The sequence below is a fragment of the Oenanthe melanoleuca genome, chromosome 7 (genome assembly GCF_029582105.1).
Source record: "Oenanthe melanoleuca isolate GR-GAL-2019-014 chromosome 7, OMel1.0, whole genome shotgun sequence".
Taxonomy (NCBI): Eukaryota; Metazoa; Chordata; class Aves; order Passeriformes; family Muscicapidae; genus Oenanthe; species Oenanthe melanoleuca.
Window position 1 is genome coordinate 10,050,964 of NC_079341.1, and position 26,680 is coordinate 10,077,643.

A 26,680-nucleotide genomic window follows, 5' to 3' on the forward strand; every position below is an offset into this window, starting at 1 on the left:
GACAACAATAGTCTGCTTTTGAAGTCATTAAAACATAGTTTAATGATCAAAGTTTAATTTCATTTTTTCATGTTTTTCTAAATCCATATGAAAACTCTGATACTACAATAAACAGAAGTTACAATCCAAACAGTAAATATATACCAGTTGGAATTAAACTTTTAGCTACCAACTCAGAACTTTACTAGAAATCCAAAACTACAGAAGCTTATTTATTATTGCTGTATTACAAGCAGTTTCAATAAAAAGAGCTTTTCTTTTCTAAAATTGTTAACAGTTCTCTAAAATGAGACCTGCAAATTTATTAAACTTCTCTCTCTGTGCATCCACAGTGTCTCACTTAGAAAGGCAGTAGCAAGTGTATCATCTGGATCTCCAATATCAGATCAAACACTACAGCCATATGTTAGCCACCAGCTAAACCCATGGATTCTAGAAGGAAACTGGATGGTTCTAGATCTAGATTTTCTGTATAACAGCTATATAAGGATTAGTGTGCAGGACTGCACACATGGCATTGTATCCTGGATCCCTAAAATAAGGACTTCAGCTGAATTCTTTTTATTTCAATAGGAACTTAAGAAGTTTTTACAGTAGGTGAACTGAACCTACTATTGTACTTCAACATTGCAAAGGCACAAACCTATTTTACAAAAAAAAAAAAAAAAAGAAAAGAAAAAGGTATTTTTTAGCCATTTTTCACATTTTATAACAATATTAAACAGAGAAAAACATTTCAAGAGAGCCACGTGTTCTGCTAGTTTCTGCTCAGTTACTACTAGAATGCAGTTTACTCAATGACTTATTAGCTATTTTGGAAAATTAGTTTCAGAATTGCCAATTAAAATAAATAAAAGAATAGAATTCTTTAGAATAAAGAATTGCCAATTAAAAATGAAAACTGTAAACAGTTTTCCAGGGATAATAAATGGACTTCTGACACATAAGATCTGAATTAGCAGGAACAAAAAATGCTAATGAACTAGAGAATTCTACATTTTATAAAAAAATAAGTCAACCAGATATATAAAAATACATGAGAGAAAACTTCAGTAACTTTTATTCAGAGTTAAAAAAATAAAAAAATACTAGAACTAACCTTCTGCAATGGAAATGTAACATTAAGCAGACAGCAGCTGCTAGAAATACTGTAACAGCTAGTTCAGTAGAAAACAGAAGATACCAACCAATTCTCCTAAATTCTAAGGGGTGGAAGCCAGAAAATTAAGTTTGCTAATACAGGAATGTGACAGCCAATGCATAAAGGTGATTTGCTATTAATTACTGCAGGCCCTCAGGGCAGATGGAGATAGATTCCCTTCTAGCATGAGTGTGGAGCCTCAAAATTATCAGTGGGAAACTGCAGAGGGCCAAAGAGAACGTGACCCTTTCTCCAACCCCAAAATCCTCATCTGAAGATCTGCGTTACTTCTGTTTAAGAGCATGGCAATGTCCCCATACTGAAAAGCTGAACTAGCAGAATAGAACTGTGCACTGTAAAGGAACAAGTCATGAATTCTAGAACATCAAAATAGAACAACTGCAGACACTGAGGAAATGTAGTTCTTCCTCAGCACATATTTAATTCAACTACAGCTAAGTCAGTTACATCTCAAGGGTGACTACAGAGAAATTCAACTCCTGGTTCAGTCACTGCTGTCTGATGTCATACCATCACTCTTAGCAAGCATTCTTAAGAAAGATGAGCTACAATATAAATGAAAAGGCCTCAGTATTTCAACTGTGACTGCCAGTTACTAGAGGAAAACCAATATTCAGTGCTACTTGGTTTCTTCTCTGTCTCTCAAATCAAAACAAAGCTTTGTTAAGACGTGAAGATACAATCCTAACAAACAGCACCTCCAGACTGATGTTACACACCCCACAGGGGAACACTGCAGGGATAGTTAAGTGCCTGATACTGAATATCCTTACAAACAATCAAGTTAACATGCAAGTAAAAAGAAAGTGAGTGATCTCTGAAGTAAAGGCCATGGGATCAACTCATTATCAACAATCTAACATCTGCACCAATTAAGAGGAAAATAAACTACATTTTGTGATGTCTGGAATAGAGCCACTATCTGATGACATGTGACAGCACAGTATTTGTACACTTGCAAGCAATAAGTTCAAGAGACTTCCCTCTAAGCACTCTTCTTTTAAGTTAGTACTCACTGTAAAACTTACTTCTTGAATCTCTGAAGCATTATTAAAACCAGGCAAGTGACATTTGGTAAACAAAGTGCAGATTCCAAAAATAAGGGCATGAGACTAAATCTCCAGGATCCTGGGTCAAATGTGTGTTTCCTGACGCAAGTAGTAAGGCTCTACCAGGACACAATCTTTTTTTGGTATCTTCACAGACAAAACTTCATTAAAAAATATTTACTATGCAGAAATTCTTCCATGGAAATGAATTATGGCTTTGATGAGCCAAGATTTTTGTTATATATTGATGAGTTCTAAAATGTAAAAATTAAAGAACTGGACAGATGTGTTTAGTGGTACAGACTTAGAAACATGAGAACCTAAAACAAGTGAATACTTCCCCCTTCAAAAATAGGCTGAGCTCTACATGTCTCCAAAAAATTGTATACTTCTTTTGATACTAAGTGGTAAAACAATCCACTACAGCTGCTACAGCAATGAATTGTTAAAAAGAAAAACTATTAAAACTACATTGGTGTAGATTTTTGTACCTAGCAGAAGGTGCAAAGTCACTTGAGGAAACTTGCAACAAAGACCTAGTATATGGCATCTCCTTTTCTAATAATCTCAAAACAGCATAAAACCAGAACTGGACTCCAACTCTCTTCCTGGACATCACCATAAAACACTACTGAACATGGGAATAATTTTTAAAGAGATTTACATATCATACATGGATTATTCACTGACTACAACATCCATTTGGCAAGATCTCTTAATGATTAAAAGGAAAAAAAGTACCAACAAAACAAATCCACACAAAAAAAGAAAACTCCCAAAATTACTAACAAAACAGATAAAACTGAACAGCTCAAGGATATTTTACACATAAAAACCAAATATTTCAGCACTACAGAAGCAATAAGCCATACCTTGCACTCTTGTAAATACAGAGGCTGCATGTTCAACCTTTGGGGAAACTGACTTTTGTAATGAATAAGAGGGTGAGGGGAGAAACAAAAACAGAACAAACAAAACCCACCATCACCAAAAAACACATTTTCCTGAAATCAAGGAAAAAATTGTACTTCATCTCCATTTGTGATAGTGCCAGGGAGTTCCTTATTTTCATACAGACAACAGAAAAGGCTTAAAAAGCAAAGAGAAATTTTCCATGTTTTTTTCTAATTCAAGTAGTCAATTCTTGCCTTTTTCTATAGCTAAAAACATACGATAAAACCAAATGCATATGCAAGAAAAATATTAGGATGAGAACAATCCATTATTAAACTAAGGGTCCAAATTTTATTTTAAAAAGTTATTACTGCAAACACTAAAATGACACACAAGTAAAAAACCTTATAAAAGCAGAGTATACTGACAGCAAGAAAAATTAAGCTAGAGAAATTGTTTTGGAATGAAAATGAAATCCACATAGGTATAAATAACCTACGTGAATTTCAGATTTTATCCACAGTACAAAAATTCTGTATGTGGTAAAATGGCTTCAATTGTGTAACGAACATATCTTTAAAGTTTATGTAACCCAGAAATTAAAGGTGACATTACCCTTTTAGTACAAGTATGCTAGCTTCCAATCTGGGTTAATAACTGGAATACATACAGCAGGCTATGTTTCAGCAATCACCCTTTTCTCCTGTAACAGGGTTTGTGTTAGGAAAAGAAGTGCAGGGATAAAAATATTTCACGTGGCTTGACCTGACTGAACAAGAAAATCTCACGTTATTACTTAACAAAAAGTAGTGGGATTTTAACTGGGGAACCTACAGGGAAACATCAGAAGTTAGGAAGAACATACCCTCCCCGTGACAGGTATTTAGGAAAATACATGGCTAAAAACCCCACTGTTTTACAGCATCTGTAGAAGGTAGTGTAAAATTTTATCTTCCGTCCTGTAATCTTTTCTTGGATGAAACTGATGACTTCATGCATACTGAGGTTTCAGACTCACAGATGAATGATGTAGAACATTTCTTCTCACAGAATGCGACCTCAATTCCTAAAGAGAGGGAAAAATGCTGTGTTGTTTCTTCCATTCCAAAGTGTGTCCCATTTACTGAATTAATAATGCTTCAATGAATAGTTACAGTCCACTACTGCGTCAGCTGGACTGACTTGGTTAAAAAGGAAAAACAGATTTTCATTATGCACCTAGGCCAGTCCACAGTGGCAGGAAATACCTTCCTTTATTTACAAGTATGGAGTCTTAGAATGAATTCAGAATTCTTTTACTAAAAAAAAAAAATAAAAAAAAAAAAAAAATTAAAAAAAAAAATACCCAGTTTTGTTCATTGACTATACAGTCTTACTAAAGTATGTCAAGTTATTAAAGTAATTGTATCCTTATTATAATTGGATGGGGAAAATTCATTTTTACAAAGTGTACAGTGAAAAACTATGTAACCAGTTCTATTTTTTTTTTACTTTAGTATTCTCTGAATGTATACTAGGGCAATGCTTTACTACAGGTATTTATAATAATGCTTACATTAAGATTTTAGTAGCTGACACATAAAACCTGAGCTAAAGAACTGAAAGCTGTCTTATTTGTAAACGGAGAGGAAATGGGACTGTGCTTACATAATTTGTCAGTGGATGCCACTAGCTGCTGACAAAAGGATGGCAAGATGCAGAAAATACAGCTACCATTTTAGGTGCTGGCATAAACAGATTTTAGGATACTTGTACTACTTCTTCCAAAGATCAAATTCTCTTACAGTCCCCCTATCTCAGCTGCTCTATATCCCAAATGTCCATCTCTTTTACTCTTTATTTAACTGTCATATGACAGAGTCAAACTGTCCTTTTTGTCTAACCTTTTTTCTTATCCCAGGCCTTTTCAGCACTAACTTGTTTTTTGTTTTCTTAAATTTAACTTTTTACCCTCCCTTCTGGCTCTAAAAGTTTCCTAATTCAACCAGCTGCAGTTCATACATCTCTATCAGGATATCCAACCCACTATAATCTCAAGTATCAGACTCTTTACATCGTCTACTAACCCCCTATCAAGTTGTGCACTGCTTTTCAAAACTTCCAAGGTTCCATGCTCTTTAGTTTTCATATCAACTTTACAGGATTTCAACCCCAATGTACTTATCTTTTTTTTTAATAGCTCAACTCTTATTAGTATAGGTAGTACACAAACACATTCTCTTCATCTACTGAGAAAATTATCCTCAGTTTTACAGTGGCAGGCTTTTAATATTTGTTTAAAAGCCACAGCTGGGGATAAATCATACAGGCACATATGCAGATGAGAAGTCACATCTTAACATGTAGCAAGGCCCTGCTACAAATCAGTGAGCTGTTTAAAGGCTATCAAATAAGGAATTGACTCTAATTTTATATTGTATGAAACGTACATTCTTCCCTAGGCCTCCTTTCACCAAAATTCTAATTTTTAAAAAAGTGTAAGCAACAAAAAGAGGCAGCATTTTCACTGTAAAAGCATGCTTGATCATCTGCCAGAGTATAGCTTCATAAATATAAGCTACTGTAAATTGCACAAAATGGGACAAAAAGGGAAGAAGTTGCCAAAAGGGAATTAGAACAGTTTCCAGAAACAAAAAGAAAATAAAAATCAAACATGCTGAACATTTCATTCTTGTTGAAAGAGAACAATTCAAACCCATATAAAATTCAAGCAGTTAAACTAAAATGATCATGGAGTTTTCATATACATTACAATCCCAAGAATGAATGACACTGATTACGTAGAGTTTGTTTTATGAAGAGAATTATTAGCAAGCATCAAACTGCAGGAAGCAGGTAAGTGATGCTGCAGACTGTGTTAGATCTGAGCATGTTTTATTATTCACTAATTCATAAATAGCAAGCATTGCAATGAAACAACTGACCCCAAATTCCACAACTGGCAGCTGCTAGCTGTTATGCTGATGATGGATCTCAGCCACACAGGAAGGACTGGACACAAAAAAGAAATAACAAAATTAATCAGTAAAGACAGACTAGAGTGGCCCAAATGCTTTAATAGTGAATGCTCCACAGGGTCCTCAAGTACAAAGCAAGCAAAAGAAAAAACCCACTGAACTGAAGTAAAAGCAAACTAACAGAAAAAGGGAAGTTTGAAGAGAACACAAAATGAAACAACATGAGAAAAAGCATGGTACCCCCTGTACCTTTTCATGTTAATATCAAATTAGCAAGCAGAGTTTAAAATAGCAAATTTAGAGGCAACAGACCTAGCTGCAGCTGGTGATAAGTCTCTTGGCAACCATATAACTACAAGTTTACATTCATGGTCCTTAGACTAACATATCTATAAACAAAAGGCTTAGCCTCTTCCAATTACACTTACCTATACAGAAAATATGCTGCAATACGTTTTGTTGTTTCAGATGGGATAACAAACAATAACATGCACTACAAGTATAAAATAATTAAACTTTTCCCCAAATGATTACACCAAAACTCTTAAGAAAGACACAATTTATGTAAATCTATTTGCATGTGTATCTACACAAATATTTACAAACACATATATGTATTATACACACTGAACACAAATCTTCCCTTATTAGTCTTAACTGCAGAGAAAAACAGTGTGCTGTGTTCAGTTAAATTTACAGAACACTCACAACCCAAAGGCCATCATGCACCATTATAATCTGAATGTAAATATCCATGAACTATAGTACAAATGACACTTTATTGTCTGGTACTGCTGATGCTACCCAAATCATTGCTTGACACAAACTATGGGAAAGCAGTAACTGTGACAGACTAGAACCATGCCTACCCCCAAAGGGGACACTGCAGCTCAAAAAGGTAGATAATAATTGAAAAAAAAAAAAGCTAAAAGCAACCTTTCACACTCTCTGTAGACTGCAGTTGTGTGCTCAGCTCCTCAGGCCTCAGGGATCTCGTTCATATACGCACAAAATACACAACAAACATTTACCAGGCCAGTGCCTCAGAACCTAAGATAACCACTTAACAAAACCAAAACTTACTTCACAGATATTTGTCCTGGGTCTGAAATCAAAGATCAAAAATTTCAGTCCTCCTTCAAGTTTCCCCTGTTACTATAGCTCAGATAACTTTTACTACTAGACACTATTTAACATATAGCCTTTGGAAGCATCCAAACATTCATCTCCATATTAGAAGATGATACAGGATCTGAAATATGCAGTAGAGATAAGAAGTCTTCTCACTTCCTAAAAAAGTGTGTCACCTGGCAGCCTTTGAGAATAAATGTTAGCCTTATCCATTCGCATAGATGTAAATATCTGAAGACACTTCCACATCAAGGGAACATGCTCTTAACTGCCAAAAGAATTAAGTTTAAAGTAAACATATTCAACGTCATAAGCAAACATACAATCACAGGGAGGAGATTAGTATTTTGGATTCAAACTTGATCTTAAGTACCAAATTTGGATCTCAAAATAATTTACACTTGGAAGTTTGGAGAATGTTGTCTTCAAAAACTAACTTTCATTCAGCACTATTAAAACCAGTATTTTGTTGATCTAACTCAGAAGTTACTACTGGTTCTACTGATGGTAGAACAGAGAGAATGATGTGCTGTGAGCTGTATTTGAAAGCTGTAAGAAGTCTACAACTGTCAAAAATATCTGGATACCAGTTGTAGCATCCTACTCTCACCACCTGACTTACAGCTCCTAGGACAATGACCAGGAATTGCACTGGGAATACACAGTATAGTAGAGGCAACTAGCAGATTATGTCCAAGGTACAGTCATTACTTCTGGCATCTGCTTTCTCTTATGCGGCTACTGCTTGGCAGTTTTTGAGCAGCAGATATATTTGTTGGGGTATTTTAAGAAGACTACATCCACCAGGCAGTTGCCTTCTGCAGCTGGGGAGCAGGTGGTAATACCACAGCCACTTGCCTAACACATAGCAGTGTGCTGACAACATTTGCCTTTTTCAATCATTGATGAGAGCTCAGCCACACTGACAGACACAATACAAGTTGATCATATTCATTACCTGGGAAACATATTCAAACTCCAAGTGGGTATGTGAAAGAGCAATATGAAAATTTAAAAGGGAGAGCTCTATTTTAGAACTACTAATTACTAGTAAATGAAGCTAACTAAATAAATAAAACTTAAAACCCAAGGACTATTCAGCATCAAGCTGTAATGAATTACCAGAGTGCAGTAAGTCTTTGGAAGTGTTTGACTATCTGTGAATCTACTCAAGCCCTGAACAGAGCAGGGTTTCAACTCCAGGCAACAAGATTTCTGAGAAAACAGGAAAGAATGGGGAAGAAATACAGTGCAAGTTCTTCCAAAACAACACTAATGTTACAGCCCCCTCTGCTGGAAATATCTAGCAAATATTGTTACACAAGAGTCCGGAAAAATGCTAAGTGAAATAAATTAGAAATAAGTGAGAAAGAGAGCTTATAACATGGCTTTTATTCACTTATGTTTAATCCTCCACTTGCAGCTGAGTAACCACCTTTCACAGAAGAGTAAGTGCTGTAATATCAAGTATAATTACTGACAGCTTTAGACCTTTTCTCAGGCAAATCAGTTTTCACATTATTCCATGTATGGTGTGAACAGCCTGATTAATTTAGGCAAGAGGACCTTAAACTGGAAACCAAAACATTTCAACAACTCACATCAGGTGACATAATAAGAATAATAATACATAAAATAACAATACTACTTATACTACTACTAATGATAATAATATATTCATAATAATATTCATGTCATTTGAATGATATTCAAATGGCCTTTCTAAATTAGAACTGCACAGGAAAACACCCAGAGGTGACTGACTGGGACAGTTTTTGCTCTCCATGTTTCAAAATCTCAACTCTCCACAATATGAGTTGCTCTTCTAAGGCTGAAGTAATAAATATAAGCTCAAGACACAGAGAAAGAAACAAGGATTTGTAACCATCATCTTAAAGTACTGAATAAGGTTCACCATTTCCTCTCAAAATGTTTATCTGCAGTTTACTTTGTAGCTCAGTCTTAAAATAACTAGTCATGTTTTGATTTCTTGGTTTTCCCAAATACATAACATGTTTGTCCCTCTGTAATGAAACTTCAATTGAAGAAAAATCTCAGTTTCTTTCCAACATTTCTCATATCCTTATTTACCAATTTTTTTGGTAAATATTTATTTACCAATTCATTAATAAAAGATATTTTCATCTATTCCCCTCTTGCCTTACTTGCTGTAACTATCTTGGTTTGATACTCACAGCTGCAGGCATGGCTATGTGACTCTGCACATAAGGCTGGTGATGCAGAGTTTGAACTCCATGGTCAGAATACAGCTAGTATGAAAAAAAACAAAAGTACCAAAAATTAGCACAAAAGCTTGCTTCACAATGTTACATTTTTAAGCCTTTCATATGAACTTAAAATCGTTAAAACTTGAAATTGTGTGCTATATTTATCTAAACTACTTACTTTTAAAAACACAATTTTAATATTTAAATCTATATTTTCCCAACTGATTAGTAAAGTTTAGTAAACTTGATTTATCTTAAATCAGTGTCACAAATTGCTTTCCTTCACAGAACCAGCAGCTTCTCTGTTACAAATCTATTTACTCAGCTCTAATAGTAACAGTGTATAAATGTGTAGATTAGTACATTGAAAATGTAATTCCCAGCAGTATTAGACTCAAAAAAGTATTACATACAATTATTACAGACTATTCTTGGAATTTTACACCATTCTTCTGAAATTTGAGACACTGCTTCCTTAAACATGAACAAATTGCCTACCTGTAAACCAAGAGCACATTATATCCAAATATTCCCTAAATAATGTCATCTATTTTCTTAGTACTCACAGAGTTCAGATCTCTGTACACCTTTATATCAAAATCATGAAATAGCAAAGGTAACATAGTACTGTTAATAAGATTATGATTATAAAATAAATACCAAGATCTACGCATTTTCATAAAGGAAGAAAAACCCCTATAACCCAAGCTTTGTATTATTCCCTATCATTGTAGGGAAATTAAATTCTTCCATTACTTTATCATGTCAGAATTTTCCACTTGAGATGTCAGAAATGTCAGTTTTGGAATTTCTATTGAAGCAATAAAATATCCATTTACCTTTGGAACAATATTTGATCAAGTATTAGTAATTAGATTTCCTAATTTAACATCTATTTTGGCCTCCATGAAGAACGAATATTTGAGAAGTACCAATTAATACCAAATTGAAAATTAATTCAGTTTTTTTTGTAGCCATTTACTATCATTTTTAATATCCAATTATGAAGAGATTAGTTGAAATATTAAGTATTTTTTGCTTACAGTTTTTGGATTCTCTATCAGTAGTATTTCTAATGATTTTTGAAGTACAATAAAGCACAACAAATTCAGATCATTAGAATATTTAGAAACAAGCTTCTACTTCAGGAAACTATAGTGGTTTAGGGATATTAAATGCAACATTCCAAAGAATGAACTTCCATTTTAGTTAAACATTACTTGCATACAAAACCAATTGACAAGTCCTTATACTGCTGCCTGTAATAGATTTGTGCCTCTCTAAAATATTTCAGAATCAAAGCAATCTCCTAGAGAGGAAGAGAAATTCTAACTTGAAGACACCTGAAATTATTTAACATCAACATAAGTACTGGAACAGTTGACCTAACTGCTCTAGAAGACAGTAATTAAAAGATTGTATTTTTAAATTGGAAATAAGCACTTGGATTTTCAGTATGCTTTTTTAACATTTTTAAAAATACCTCAGGAACTGCAGCTTCCATTAGGAGAGGTGGAGATATACATCCACCTTCCTGGTTAATTCCTATCGGCTGATAAAAGACTTCAGATGGTTGCAGGTACAGAAGTGGAGGTGAAGAGGTAGGAGACTGAAATAAAACACATTCTAATAAATTTTATGATTTAAGCAGGATAAAAGACCTTATTTTACAGTCACCTTTGCTATATATGAACAAAAAAAAGATAAAGCTTTAAAATAAAGTGTCAAATTAACATTTGATAACCTAAAGAAATTAAATGAGAGGAAAGTGGATAGAAAGGTTAGGTAGTAGGAGGAAAAAAAAGTCCTTTAAATTTATGTTTTCATATTTTATTTATGTTTTCAGATTTTATCAACATTTCAGAGAGCATTGCAAAATCCTAAAAATTTAAAAATTAACACTTAATCTCAAGATCACAGAAACACACTACAGTTACATTTTCCCTTGCAACACTGTTACACTAGCAAAACAAGTTTTTTGTTTTAAAGTAATTCAACTATCTCTAATTCAGCACCCTGATTTCAAAGCAGTGGATTGATCTACTAAAGTGGAAAAGGCCCTAACTGGCCAAGGCTGGCTGTTATTAAAGTAATGAGTCTGCACTGTAACAGTTCAAGCTTAAGGGATTTATTTGGTCCTCCTTCCAGCTTCAAACTCTTCAAGTTCCTCAAGCGTCAAGATTTCCATACGAAGCTGCTCTTTCATAAAACAGATAAACTCTACCCCCAGAATAACTAAGTTAACAGTATCTTCTTCCTCCTTCAAAGGCTTGGGTCTAATTTCACCCTGTGTATGTCCACGTGCTTCTGCTAACTCTACTCCTAGGAAATGTCACAGTTATTGTCAGTTAATTGGTAAGTTAATATCCATTTCTTTAATCAGGCAAAATTTGGGAGTTGTTACCTGTTTTTAAAGAATGTGTTAAGTAATTTGATACAAATATTTTGCTAAATAGAAGGAGAGGGGAAAATGGTTTTTTTACATCAGATTTAATGTTTCAACAAATGCTATTTTATGCCTCCTTTTGTAGCAGTAAATGTTGTTAATACATTGCTAAAATACAGCAATTAATACTAATTTAAACCAAGCTGTGAATAGTGAGAAATATCAGTCTTAGATAAGCACAGTACACCTTTAAACTAAGTGAAAAGTAATGGTAAAAAGCTGCAACTATGAACTGTATTTACCTGTGGAACAGACCACTGCCACTGACTTGAAAGGCACTGTGTTGGTGCCTAAAATTGAACAAGCAGATGTCACTAACATGAATAAGAACAAATACATATGGAATACTATTATTCCCAAATCTATAATTAATTTTCAACTAAAAAGAGGAAATATGACTGTCATTAAGCCCAAAATTACTCATGAACGTGTTTTGTGTATATCCACTCAGCCTCCAACTTGACCATTTCATAAACCTCAAAAACATTTAAGTCAGATTCTCAATAGAGGACATCAGATCACAAGAATCAATGGACCCAAGCTAGACAACTAAAAAATGTTGTAGCTTTAAGGGAAAAGTCTTTTACGATGAGAAGGGTCAAGTATAGGAAGAGGCTTTCCAGTAATGTTGTGTGAAACCCTCATCATTGGAACTACTTAAAACTCAACTGGATAAGTGCCCAAGAAACCTGATCTAACTGTCCCCACTCTGAGCAGGAGTTTGGCTCAGATGATAAGCCAGTTATCCAGCAGCACGGAAGAAAACGTAATTTATTAAACTTTAATGTAGTTACATAAACAAAATAAACTGTATTCTAGTGAACAGTTTTCAACTAAGTTAAAATATGTTTCACACTACAATTATGAACAATCTTTTTATTTCCTAAGAATAAGCAGACCTGGGACAGAACTGCAAACAGTATGGCATGGCTGGAGGATCAGTTATGGTCTGAAAATCATTTTTAAATAGATACCTGATAATGGTATGTCGGAGACTGATAAACAGGTGGAGCAACCATCACAGGTGAACTGGAAACAGAGCGAGACTTCAAAAGAAAAGAAGATACAAATCTTAATGCAGCAATTTCATAAACTGTCGCTCCTATTACACACAGCTCTGGAGCACTGTAATACTGAACCACCCCCTACCCTTTTGAAAATTATTCAAAAAATTTTAACCTATACTTAAGCTGCTTCAAATCCAGTGTCTCTAACGGGTTATGTTAGACCAAACACAAATCTCTGGCATATTCACCTATATCATTTTAGAAAACACTACGCCATCACTACCTGGAGACAGTAACACTTATTCCTGGGGCAAGGCCCAAACTGATCATGAACTATCCTGTTCAATATGTCACACCAAAGGAAAAATCCTCTGTAGAAGCAAAATAAACTGATGTGTTATTAAAAAAAAACCCAACAAAACAACACAAAATAAACCATCTTATATATGAAAGCCATTTAAATATCTAGCATGAGGCAAAGCTGAAGAAACCGAAGCACAAGGGACTTGAAAACACTGCTGTTATCCTGGTCCATAGAAAAGCATAAATACCAAAATAAATTTCTTACTGGCCATGGCTGCTGAACAGGGGAGACTTCAGATGTATGAAAATAAGCCACTCCATTATGGTAAACATATGGATACCCACTTGAAGTGGTCAAGTACATTGTACCAGCTTCTGGTGACACAGCAGTAGTTGCATACATTGTACCAGCGTGTGGTGTTACAGCAGAACCTGGAATAAATATTTAAAAACTTATTTACAAGTAACTGTTTTTCAGATGTGTACACAATGAAAAAAAGAGATGATCACATTTGATCTTCAGAGAAAGAAAACATTCAAAAGAAAGAACACGGAGCAGTGTGTCTAATGCCATCTTAATTCCCTCTCAAACACGATCATGAAAGCAGATGGCCACAGAATGTCTCCAGGGCTAGATGAGAAAGGCTACAGGAGATGACATCCATATAAACTACCAAACACAACATATAATACAGGGAGATAGCTAGAGAGGAAAAAAAAAAGGGAAAATTAATTCTGTAACTGAAGCCGAAATCAAAAATAGCAACATAGTACAGAAAAAAATCAGGAAGAAGACAATGTAAACAATATTACTAAGTTTTACTTTTTCATCCTGCCTTGCAAAAGTAAAAGCCACCATGAAGTGTCACTTTAGGAACACACAGAACACTGCAGAGATCATCAGAAGGCTCAGTGGAGGACCAAGAAGGGTCCCACAAGGATTCAAGAGCTTTTATTGACAAGAATTTGACTAATTCCTAGAAAAGCCTTAGGATACCTGGATACAACACAGCTGAAATATTATCCATAGACAGACTAAGATGTTGGTTAGGATAATGTTAAGCCCACTTTAGGAAAAGTAAATGCTCTTTTAGCTCCAGTAAGCAATCTAGAATTGCACTTACTCGTGTATCAGATGAGGAGACCAGCATGACCCCATGGCCAACAATCCTGTCTGCTAGCTACCAATACATTGCACAAACTTTCTGCCAATGTTGAGCAAGTCTCTGGCATAGAAAAATGAAATCTACTATATCAAATGCAGAAAATTCACTGACAAAAAAAAAATACATTTTGATGCTGGGGAAAAGCAAACCAAGTGGCTTTCCCAGTTAGGTTCAAAGCTCTGACCACAAATGACAGAAGAGCTAAAAATCCTTTTGCTTTACAGTCTGAAAGACACTGTATATGTGGGTATAGAGGACAGCAGTGTAATTGTCCAGCTCTTTAATTCTGCAAAATATAATAGAACCACAGCTCTACAGTGCCGTTTAAAGACCAGGTCTTCCGGCTTCATGAACCCAAGATGAGCTGCAGTATGACAAAGCATCCTGGTGACTGAGATACACTGAACATGAGAGCAGACATACTGAAATTAGGCTCTAGGATGTGTCTAGATGCTAATATGATCTTGTATCACAGATCTATCTTAGGCATGAGACACAACAGGTAGTCGAACAGGTCCACAAATAAAGATCTCAAAAGAATACAGCAGCTTTCTTCAAAAAGCTTCTTTAAAGATTTTTGGTTTCCCCCTCTGTTGCCTCATGTCTCAGTTAAAACACAGAGATATGACCCTTTTCTATCAATATACACATTCATTATGAGAGTCAGAGGCAGCAAGCCACACAAGTCAGGCAATACAAGTGAGAAAGTACAAGTCAAAGATGAAAAGTGAAATAAAGCATAGCATGGAAATGGCCATCTTTTGATGATGACTGAGCAAAAATCATACTGAATAATTTCTAGAGCAAAGAAACTATACAGTTGGGAAAAGTATTCAATTTCCCCCGGGCAAATAACAACCCATACACTTCCACAATGGAAAAGGGCATACTCAGGCACAAAGTGGGGAGAAGGCAAACTTCCTATCTTCAGCAAGTGAGTCTGCACCAACAGTATTAGTGTACACATGAACTACTTCTAACAGAGCACGACAAACTAAAGAAAGCTTCAGAATTAAACCAACATTCTTCTGTATTTTGGCCTCAGAATGAAGATGAGCAAAAGGATGGGTTTTTTTCTAACTCTTCCAAAAGGTACTACAGGACAAATATGGCCTCAAAGTCCCAAAGTACACTTCACTGCCTGCTGCACTTAAGAAATCTATTTTACACCTGATACACAGCCCTTACTGAAGACAACTGACAGATCTCATCTCAAAAGTTGGGGATTTATAGCCTATTTTCAGTATCCATTCAATATCTTAGAACAAACAGCTCAAGAAGAAAGTGGGGACTGCAACCACACATTCCTTATGGTTTCTTCCAAAGAAAGCGATGGATTTTAATAACATAAATAAATCAATGAATAACAATACAACTAACAAGCAAAGTCTGCTTTATCCTGCAGAATCTGTGAGGACACACTAAATGTTTAGATTTAAGGTTCTGCCAGGAAACTTGAATTTCCATTCAGTTTGTTCCTAGACAGATAACTCTCTCCAATAAAGTAAAAGAAACAACATATTGAGAGACAAAAGAACCAAGACACCATAAATCTGTCTATTTCAACATTTCCACTTGCATTCCTTCCACTGCAAACCATTTGAGCATGTCACACACAGCATTAGTACAGTACAAGACCAGGCATATCTTAGTTAAAAACTGACAATCATACTGACAATACATAAATGCAAGTAAAAATACGTACGAGCATTAGGACTCCGCACTTGTTTTCTTATTGCTGGTCCAATATTCAATTTCTTATCCTTGTAGTTGAGTTTTTTAGCCTAGAATTAAAGAAAGAAGCCTTTATTATTTTCTACACAGACCTAGGCATCTGAGAAGTGAAAAACAACTTAGTAATTTAGATACAATGAGCACGAGAGTAATTATGCTGAAAGCAGACCCTAGGATATGTGTCTGGAACCTGGTGAAACTCCAAGATATGTTTTTAAAACTAGCACATAGTTAGTAGACTGCAACATAAAAGGAAGTTCAGGAGACATTACTCAAAGTGGAAGAGTAGGACAAAAAAACAAAAACAAAACCAGAGGATGACCAGAGTTTCATTAAAAAATTGTAAAAAAAAAAAATAAAACAAAATATCATTAATACATAAATGGAAGCCAAGAAACTCAGCTTAAGATGGAGAAAGACCTACATGCTACAGGAGCTTAAGATAAATATGAAATAGTAGAAATACACAAAGATTATAGAGGAGGAATTGTAGGACATCTAAATTAAAGAACTTACAGCAGGCAAAGTAAGACATCAGTAAGACTTCACACAGCAGCCTTTCAGTTACAGAAGTGGCAAAATGGCACAAAATGGTACCATTTATAAAATGGTACTCAGTACCATTGGTGTTTAGCTCACAGAAATAAAGCAACTTAAAAAACGCAAGGGCAACAAAGCCAGCTGACTCAAGAAGTTGCTGCTTGTATACTTTTTTAGCTCCATTAACTTCAAACAAAGGTTTGGAATTTCCAACATTTTAACCAGCCTTCTAATTGTGAGAAATAAGAATTAGAATTAATTGTGAGAAAGCAATTTGCATGTCTCAGATGCCCTTTTCTTGGGTTTTTTTACTTGCACCTTGATAACCGTCATGTGAATGAGTAACTCCTGACAGATGTCTCCAATACGTTCTAACCAAAATACAAGAGCACGTATTTCATAAAACCAAATGAACCAAAGAGCTGACCATGTCCCAAGGAAAGGTCTACAAGGAGCATCAAGTCAGAAACATAGCTAAGAGAAGCACAAATTAAATGACTTGAGCTTCATCACTGAAGGCTTCAAGGGAACCCAACAGTTACTAAAAATAATTACATCAGGTGAGACAAACAAACATGACAGAATAAAAAGGCAGCAGTTATCTTTCTAATTTCCACACAAAAATCTTGACACCAGTGTAATGTGAAGGAAAACATTTTCATAACACTGTATCTACTGTAGATTGAGAAAATAAAGACCAATGTCAAAGTCAAAAACTGTACTATGAACTAGAACTTCCTTCCTTAGTTCCAGAGTATCTCAGTATAAATCTTAGCTTAGATCTCCACATCTTATCTTAGATCTCTTTAAATTATTTTATTAACTATCAGACCAACTCATCTTCAAATGCAACTTGGCAAACGGAGGACCAGACTACTCAGGCCCAGTATGAAATGAATTAATTCATTTAAGAGACAAACACAATGGGGACTGTCACTTACATCTTGTAGAATCTTCTGTGCCTCTTCTTGGGTTTCAAATGTAACAAAGCCATACCTAAACAAAAATGACAGAAGCTAAGCCTCTAAAATTTGTATTTACAAACACAGCATGTAGTTACTTGATGTACAGTACAAGTGACATTACAAGGTTAATTAATGGGTATAAAACAACCCTAGAAATAATAACTGCAATCTTAGTATCTTCCTTATTACATTCAAGTATGTGGCAATATACTACCATGAAAGACCAGCTGTTCTTGTTACTCAGCCTATATCTTAAATTCCTTTACTGCTATTAAACAAAGACTTTGATCTAAACCTTTCACTTGTTGTGGTGACCAAAGATGAGACACTTGGGATTTTTTTAAGTTAATATTATACTGTAACTCATAGTACAGCTCCCACCTACTTCAGCAACAACTGCGAATGCTCCCCACTGCCACAAGCAGAACCCACTGAGTTCTAAACTGAGTTCTCAGAAAAAGCAGTAATACAGCCATTATCTGCAATTCTTAAAACGATTAGCATTAAAAGAGTTTTGTGGAAATCAAGGATGAAACAATTCTCACACTTTATGACATAGTGTGTCTTTTACCATATGTCTCCTCTAACTGCTGCAATAAATCAAACAGGTTTTTTCCACACAGAACTCCTGCTTTTCCAAACCCCCTCAATTCATTCCCAGAATAATCTTGGTGGCACTGCCAGTGCAAAGTAAAAATCTCAATGTATACAACACATACATAACTTTAGAGGTGAAGTCTCATGCACGTTCCTTTTTGCATCAGCCATCTTTCCCCCTTCTCTGGCAGTGCACTTCCCCACCTTATTTACACCACCATCCTTTAAAATAGATTAAGATTGCATAATAAAATTATTGCTCCTTCTCCATATTTGTTCTTTGTAATTTCTCCTACGAGTGACTTCCAGTCTCAGTCTCTGTTTTATGTAATCATGATTTAGTATCAGATTTGTCCCCTATGCAGCCGTTCCAAAAATCTTCACACAAAAATCTGTTACTGCCATGCACTCCAGCACAATCAGGTATATCTCAGCTCTTCTTCCATTTTAGGCTCCTTTCCTTACTGGCTTCCAGTAATAGAAATAAATATATTTAATAACTAAAGAACCTTGCTAGGATAATCTACTTAAGTAATAGTCCCTATGAAAACCTGAAAAATGGAAACTATTGATTTTATCCTAGCTGCACACAGCTTCATCTTATAACAACATGACTAATAGAGTTTTAGTTATGCAAATTGGACCCATTTATACAGAGATACTAAAGGGCAAGAACAGATTTTTGCACACATGGAATAACTGAAACATCAATGATAAAATATTATGAGCTATAAACATAAATCAAATTTACTACAGTCAGCTTTCTGTTATTTTTAATTTCCACAATACACTTATTTTACGATACCAACCCCTTTGATACTCCAGCTCTGTCATTTATTATCTTCACTTCTGTCACACTGCCATACTGAGCAAAAAACTTCTTCAGGTCGTTTTCATTAGTCTAGTACAGTAAATCAAGAGGGGAAGAAAAAAAGGAAAAGTTGGTTTGCATAGTTTTTCAATTAATTCATTAATTAATTCAATGTTTACCTTACCATAAGACTATTAACAGACATACTTTGGATGTAGTTAGCTACAAACTAATTATAAGCCTGCATATGAAGACAGAAGAATGAGCAAGTATGAGCCTCAGGGCCCATTTAACTACTGCATTAATTATTCAGCAATAATTCTAGAAACTTCTTATTAGTAGATTTATGTAACAACTGTCCTTTTACAGTTAAGATCACTGAAGCAGGTGTACTAGATCTGAATTTCAGTTTCTGTTAATTACATGCTAGAGCAGTTGACAGTATGAAAAATCTCTGCGGTACTTTTAAGTGCAACACAGAAGAGCATATAGATATACACAGGTCACATAAACAAAAAAAAAAATCCCCCTAAACCACAGTGATTTAGTGGTCAAATCCATTGAATACGGCATGATCCCTCTTTCTGAAATGGTTTTAACTGAGAGTCTGCAAATACATACAGGCACACCATAGGAACTCCTCATGGTAAATAAGAAAATGTTATTTCAATGGAGAGTGGTCTAAGTCAACTTGGAAGGAACTGTCCCTTCCAAGTATGCAGGTAATAAAACAACATTCTAATGTAAACGCTCACTTCCGCTTTGTGAACAATCCTCCGCCTTCTATGTATCTTTTTAAACAATGTAAGCATATATCACATATGATGCTGTAAGCACCATGTTTGAGCTTTAAGTTTTGTTGTACATAACTCTTAGTTAATGCTACACCTAACACTGGGAGAAGCACGATTATATGCATGCATCATTCATCTATACTTTTCTTTAACCTAAAGGATACCCAGTACTGTTTTACTTCTAAGTGAATGACTTAGAATGGCAATTTAGGGAATCCTCTCAAGCACATCAAAGGATTATGTGCCTCCTCCAAATCTGAAATTGATTGGTGCTACAAGTATTACCCAAGGACATAAGGGTAATACCCTCTCTACACAAGACTGTGAATCTGGAAAGACAAAGGTTTATGTGCAGAGCAGTGCACTGATGTGGAATAAGAAGTAAATGCTGTTCTAAGATGCAGAGTGAAATCTGCAAGCATCTATGCAAACACTATATTTAGAAACTTAGGAGAAATACATTCAGGACTTGCCTTTTCCTGCTTATGATAAGACAAAGGCACTTGTCAGATTCTTTAAGGAAGGTAAAGGCTTAGCATTAGCCTATGTCAATGACACATGGTCTGCACCACTAAAGAAAGAACTCTTCAGACCAAGATGAAAATGTTCTCAACTCTAACTTCCCCTGCTGAATTGTTTCTCTAAATTTAAGAGACCAGGTGTTTTCTCTCACAAACAGGAATTGCTGCCATGGTGATAGACAAAATGGCAAAATCATAGAAGAGCTTGAGAGAAAGCAAGTAACTGATTTATTAACTGATTGATTAACTGTCTCCCTTTTTCACAAAAATTATGACTTTTGCGCCACCCTAGGTGACTTGAATAAGACCTTTGGCTTAAAAAAAGTATTTCAAAAAACTCAGTATTTTTTGCCATGAGACTGCCAATAGAAAGCAATTTAAGACTGACATATAAACCCTATGAGGATTAGATCAGAAATTTAAGGCTGCATTTGATATAAAGAATCATACCAAATGGAACAGCAGCTAAAATGGCTATAGAGATTTCATCTCTTCTATTTCCTCTCCCCTCTCCAAAAAATTCCATCCTCTTTATGACTACAAACATGCTTAAACTGCTTTTGAAAATACAATTTCATGATAAATTTTGAAGTATCAGCAACTGAACCAAGACAAGAGACCATTTAAAATGAACAATAAGTACAGTAATTAATAAAAATATTGATGTTAGACAGAAAAGTATTTTAACTTTTGAAGTTGCAGTGAAGACAGAAGAGAGCAAGAGAGGTCTTTTTATAGCTCCAGTAATTTGCTTACTCTTGGTGCAAAAAGCCACTTTATTAAAGTACAAATGTATTGAAGGTCTTGTACATCTTAAAATATGAATGTCTCTATTTGAATTATCTCAGCCAAATAAACTACAAGATTCTGGAATTTCTTGCACTTGTTATGCAAGATAGCCTGAGTGAATTGTCAATTCTTGTTCCTCTTCAAATAAGTCAGTACTCAGAAGTTCTCAGCCTAGGAGGATTAAGGCAGGGAAGATACTCTTGGTGGGAACAAAGCAACAGCTAAGCAGACTAAGCACATTTTGCAAAAGTCAATGGCTTAATTAATTACCTAAAGCAGGAAGAGAGAAAAAACCTCAACCTTGTCACAAACCTTTAAAGCAACTGAACAAAGTAAGAGTGGCCCAATGTTCACTACTATTTAAAGATTTGAGGGAATACACAAAGGCAGGAGCCTTCTAAGAATTAAGATGAATACTGCAAATTACCCAAAGAAGCTTACATACTTCTTTTAAAAACAAAGTCTTGCCTTTAAGAAAATTACTATGGCAAGGAATACACACACCACAATTCTTTGTGTGAACCAGAAGTGTTAGAGGAACAAAAGCCATTGACGTTTGCTCCACTGGCCATATGAGAAACATTGTGACAGTTTATTAAATTATACTAAACAAAACTTTCCACATGCTGTTCCGCCTTCAGCTCTGCTGATGACAAAGGCTATCTTCCTTAAAAAAACTCTGAACAAGTGGTGTGTCAAAAGCTTCTAGCAGCTAGGTGTACAGTCAACTTTGTAGGACAGTTATGCAAATCAAAGTTTAAAGCTTTATTCTCTATTATAGGTTTGGCTACTGGAATGGACTTACCAACTAAACAAATACACATGACCGTGTTTCTCTTTTTTTCCCCCTGTTGATTTTTATACAGTTATAAATCATAATTTAGCAGCAAAAAGAGGGAAGAATACCTTAAAATCAATTCCTCCAACAAAGACACGATTTGGAGTAACTGTTCCAAACCTTGGAGAACCGATCAGGTTATTTAACCTCACCGGTGACACAGTGTTGGGACACGAAGGTAAAGATTCTGTTTGCATCTGATCAGTGGCCTGCTGATTGAAAGAAAACGTTTTCAAAATCTTACATATTATTTGCCAGTAAATGAAACAACTCTCAACAGACAATACATACGGAATTTTCTGGAAGGCACAGCAAATACTGAACATTAACATTATTTTTATTCAAAATGTAGTGTTTAAACATAAGCTCAATCTTGATCAATTCAGTAACTTGGTAAATACACTATAGTCTGAAGTCCAACATTAAACACTCTTCCAAACTGGAAACCAATCTTGGTTCAACTTGCAAAGCACCCTGCTGTATAAATTCCAGGTTATGGATTCTATCATACAAAATATTTTCTATCTGCTAGAAGCCCTTATTTTAAAGCTATATAGAACATTTTAAACTCAATCTGAGCTCTCACATACATATACACAACTCTGCTCTGCAACAGCCTTCATTTTCCAAGTGCCAAGCACCCCTAATTCCACCACACAGAATTAACGAACTCCACACACCTGATAAGCACTGGCCTTGAAAACCTGGGTGTATTTTAATTTAACACCTTCTTGTCCTACAAACACAGCACACAGTGGTCTGAACAGAAATTCCTGCTGCAGAACAACAGCCAGGTTGCACTTACCCCAGCAAAGGAACATAACACAATGGCACATCATGGAAACTATAATCTGGTGAAGCTTGCCTGATGTTTTAAACTTTCAGCATGCTTACACTCGTGAAGTGTGAAAAAATTTTATTGTAAACTCTTTTCAAAACAAAATAATACTGTCTTACAAGACAGTAAGATGAAGATGACAGCAGGAAAGCAGCCACATAGTATTATCACTAAGTTCTCCAACAGGATTATTTGATGCTTCTTTAGCTACCTAAGAGTTACTCCTTCTAAGTAATGAGTTAATACTATTATTGTGGCTATCCTAAAGACAATAAATCCAGTTTAGTTCACACAATTTTAGAGAAGACACAAGTCCTTTCCGAATGTCCACACACCCTTAGGGCAGAGGAAAACCTGAAGTTGTTAACCTGACCTGATCAAGAGAATCTAGTATGCATCTCTCCTGCCAGGAATATTACCCTGAGTACTAACCTGAACAAACCTCACCTCTAGTAGACAAGGAACCAACACTACAGTCCCCAAGGGGACTCGTTTTTGCAGAAAAAAACTCCTGAGGGACAAAACAGGTTACATTCTCCATCTCTCACACCAAAGACAACATTCCAACTGCACAATCATCTGGCAATTGTGTTCAGCATGAAAACTTCTGGATTCAATAATAACAATTAACAGCACAGCCAAAATGTATTCTTACCTCAAAGAGCCCAAACTGCATTTTCTCCGTACACGTTTTAACAGTCGATGTATTAAAATAAGCCACAAAAGCAAAAACCTCAATGGACGAAATGAGGAATTAAATACACCACTTATGAACTCACAATAGTAAATTAATTAAATCCCAGTGAGTTTTAAGTGTTACATGTTAAAATCTGTATTGTGATAACCACCTCTTTATCATCAGTGTGGCAATAAAAAAAACAGTATTAAAAAAATCAAATATGTGCCATCAGCACATCACTTGCCCAAATATTTATTTCTACTGTTTTGTAAACTTCCTTTCTATCTATTTTCCCAAATAATATGGATATATACACTCATCAATATTCTTATGGATTACTTAGTGCGTCTGGCAACTGCTCGTCAGCAGAACCGCTATTTTCATTTTTGCACTGAACACACTCATGGTCAGACAACCTAACTCCACGAAGGCCTGGTGACTAAGCGCACTCCACTCCCTAAACACCCCACTCTCCACAGCCCGTGTGCTGTGAGGTGCGAGCCAGACCCCGTTGCCCCGGCACCGTGTCCCGCGGCTTCGCCACAGCCTGAGGCCGCCACAGACAAAATGGCGGCCTCGCGCGGACGGGCGCGAGCCGAGGCGCCCCAGCGAAACGGCCCCGCCGCCCGCCCGCCCTCCCGCCCTCTGCGGCGGCCGCCTGGCCCCGCGGCCCGGCCGGGCTCCTCACCGCGCCCTCGGGATCCATCGGTCCTCGCAGCCGCCTCGGCCCCGGCACGTTCCCGGCACGCGTCGCGCTCCTCAGCCCCGCCTCGCGCCCGGCTGACGCGCAGCAGCGGGGTCGGGCCTGCAACGGGCGGGCGAGGCCCAGCCTGGCGGCGGCACTGGGATCAGCGGAAGGGATGGGAGCGGGGCTGCCCTTCCCTCACACGTCTCAATCACCCCTTTCGCAAATCCCTCCGCAGCCCTCGAGTACTTTCACGGGATCACTGCGAGCGGGTGTGCTTCTGCCCCGGCGCCTCCCCGCCTCAAGGCCCTGGGGCTGCCCGTCCAGCCGCGCCTCCCGGAGAGGGCAGCTCAGGGCCGCCACAGTGCCCGGAGCTCCGCCGCTTGTGCCGATGGCCCAGCGGGTATCAGGCGGCCCAGCTGCTCTGCGCTCCCCTCCCCGCCGGTACCGCGGCACCGGCAGCCTCCGCGCAGCAGCAGCACTTGGTCAGATGGTTCTGGCTGGCTCCCCGGGGTGGTAGCTCTGAGCATGGTGCCGGTACCACCCTTCCGAACCGTGCTTTGATGCTGAGTTAGCCTAGGAACCTCCCTCCCGCAATTTCCCCATCACCTGGGGGGGAAGGAGGCAAATCCCAGCTGGGTTTTTATCCTCCCAACTAGGGCTTGAAACGGAGGAAAACAGGGTCATGCATTTCATCTGGCCTCTGGGAGAAATACAAAAATGTCCAGGGAGGCAGTTACCTGTGTCTGGCTTACCAGGCCATACTTGATGGGGGTCAAAACATAGTTCAGACTTAACAGCTATCAACGTGAAGTAAAAGTCCTTATTTCAACTCAAATAATCTTTCTAAGATTCCCAAAAGACTCTTGGAGTAGGCAGGCTAGCTTGAGAACAGCTGTGGGTCTGGGATGACCTTAGAGATAAAATTTGGGGTCTACTCGAGAAAGCTAGAAAACACTCACCTTAAAGACCACTCCCCAAATTACTCCAACTCAAAATATACTTTTGTCCACTCTTACTGAACTGGAGGAGAAGCACCAATAGAAATGCTTGTGTTAAGTGAACTTGGGGTCATTTACAGAAGAACAGTACTAAAACCTGCTTTCCTGTTCCATAATTTCATCCTGTCTGCAAATACATTTTGCCCTTAGAATATCTCTCATATTAAACAGGTCTGGAAAAAAGTGATTCAAATGCCAAACTCATAATCAATGCACGTACGAAGGTACAGCCTGACAAAAATCCTTGATCTGATGACAGCAGGAGCTGGTATGCAGACAAGTGTGTGCTGAGAGAACCACGCCAGTGGGAAAACTGTTTTTCAAAGTGATCAAACACGCACAGGCTAAGTCACTGCAGCTAAACTCCAAGACTCAATGTCAGGATCACTACTACCATTAGTTACTCTCATGGTTTATGCTTTTTCAGTGCTTTAAAATAAATACTTCAAGGAAGAGTATCTTGACAATGTGTACATTATATTTTAGTTGAATTCAAATTTTGCTTTATGCAGATTATGCCCATCCCACCTAAACCAAACAGCCCTTCACACCATTTTACTCTCCGTGAGGCATAGTATAGACCTGCAGTCCTTATGGGACCCTACACTGCTCCTGAATATTTTGGTGTTGCTTCAACACCTATTAACTTCTGCAACATTACTCTTATCACACAGAATAAAAAACCACAATCTTAGAAAAGCTTCTAATAATTCTGTGCCTGTAATATAGAACAATATAATGCTTAACTCTTAGTATTGGTTTTTGGGGTTTTTTTAGCTGAGAAAACTAGCACAGCTGGTAGGATTTTTTAGAATTTACTTTGTGACATTACAGAACTCTGCTGAATTGCATTCACTGACTTTTATGAATATTTATCAGCCAGCAACAAAGCTTATCCTGAGAACAGCACTACATTTATTGATGTGAAAGGCAGAATAACCCAAACCTTTCATGTGCTTCATATCTTGATTTGGGGAATTTAAAGTGAGAACAACTGAAAGAATAAACAACCATTCAGAGACATGAAAGTGTATCGTACATAGTTTTAATTATTGTATCTTCTACATTATACCTTCTCCTTTAGTTAAGAAACCCAAATCTGGGACAATTATATTTAAAATAGGACTTGTGACAGAAATGGGACTTTTGCAAATAAATGAGAAAGATTGAGCTATTTTTAACTGTGATGATTAACAACCTGAAAATTCAACACACCTATAAATGCAGCAAGATTACAAGTAGAGCTGGTAAAAAATACTGCTATGCATACAAGATTTGAATATCACAACAAAGGCTGCTGGGCTGCCCTGGTACTGCGTGGCTGCTTCCTTAAGGGAATTGTTTCCTGGCTGAGGGAGCCACTCTCAAAGGAAGTCAGGAGTGCGACTGTTTTTCCTGATTCCACATGCCAGCAATATATACAGCATGAAATTATCTCCCCTGCTGTTCTCTCCCACAAATTAAAAGGCAGTGTGGATGGTAAAAAGCCAGTAAAAGACAAGAGTCTGACTGTACTGGTTCCTTGAGGCTTTTGCCTTTTGTCCT

General features: G+C 36.7%; 1 protein-coding gene across 3 annotated transcripts; it reads right to left on the reverse strand.

The window, feature by feature from the left end:
- Positions 1-1,034: 1,034 nt before the first annotated feature.
- On the reverse strand, positions 1,035-24,521 carry BOLL (boule homolog, RNA binding protein). 3 transcript variants are annotated; one of them, XM_056495957.1, is made up of 12 exons: positions 24,138-24,521; positions 22,001-22,141; positions 18,989-19,080; positions 17,559-17,613; positions 16,049-16,127; positions 13,443-13,609; positions 12,842-12,913; positions 12,110-12,157; positions 10,905-11,030; positions 9,389-9,463; positions 6,030-6,096; positions 1,035-4,171 (listed from the first exon to the last, which is right to left on the reverse strand). In XM_056495957.1, the coding sequence occupies exons 1-11, from the start codon at positions 24,153-24,155 to the stop codon at positions 6,079-6,081; spliced, it is 891 nt and encodes a 296-aa protein (XP_056351932.1). In that variant the 5' UTR covers positions 24,156-24,521; the 3' UTR covers positions 1,035-4,171; positions 6,030-6,078. The 3 variants fall into 3 exon arrangements, with proteins under 3 accessions (XP_056351932.1, XP_056351930.1, XP_056351931.1); XM_056495955.1 differs by lacking the exon at positions 24,138-24,521 and adding an exon at positions 23,426-24,019 and having other exon boundaries at positions 3,432-4,171; positions 22,001-22,144; XM_056495956.1 differs by lacking the exon at positions 24,138-24,521 and adding an exon at positions 23,426-24,019 and having other exon boundaries at positions 3,439-4,171.
- Between the last annotated feature and the right edge of the window lie 2,159 nt (positions 24,522-26,680).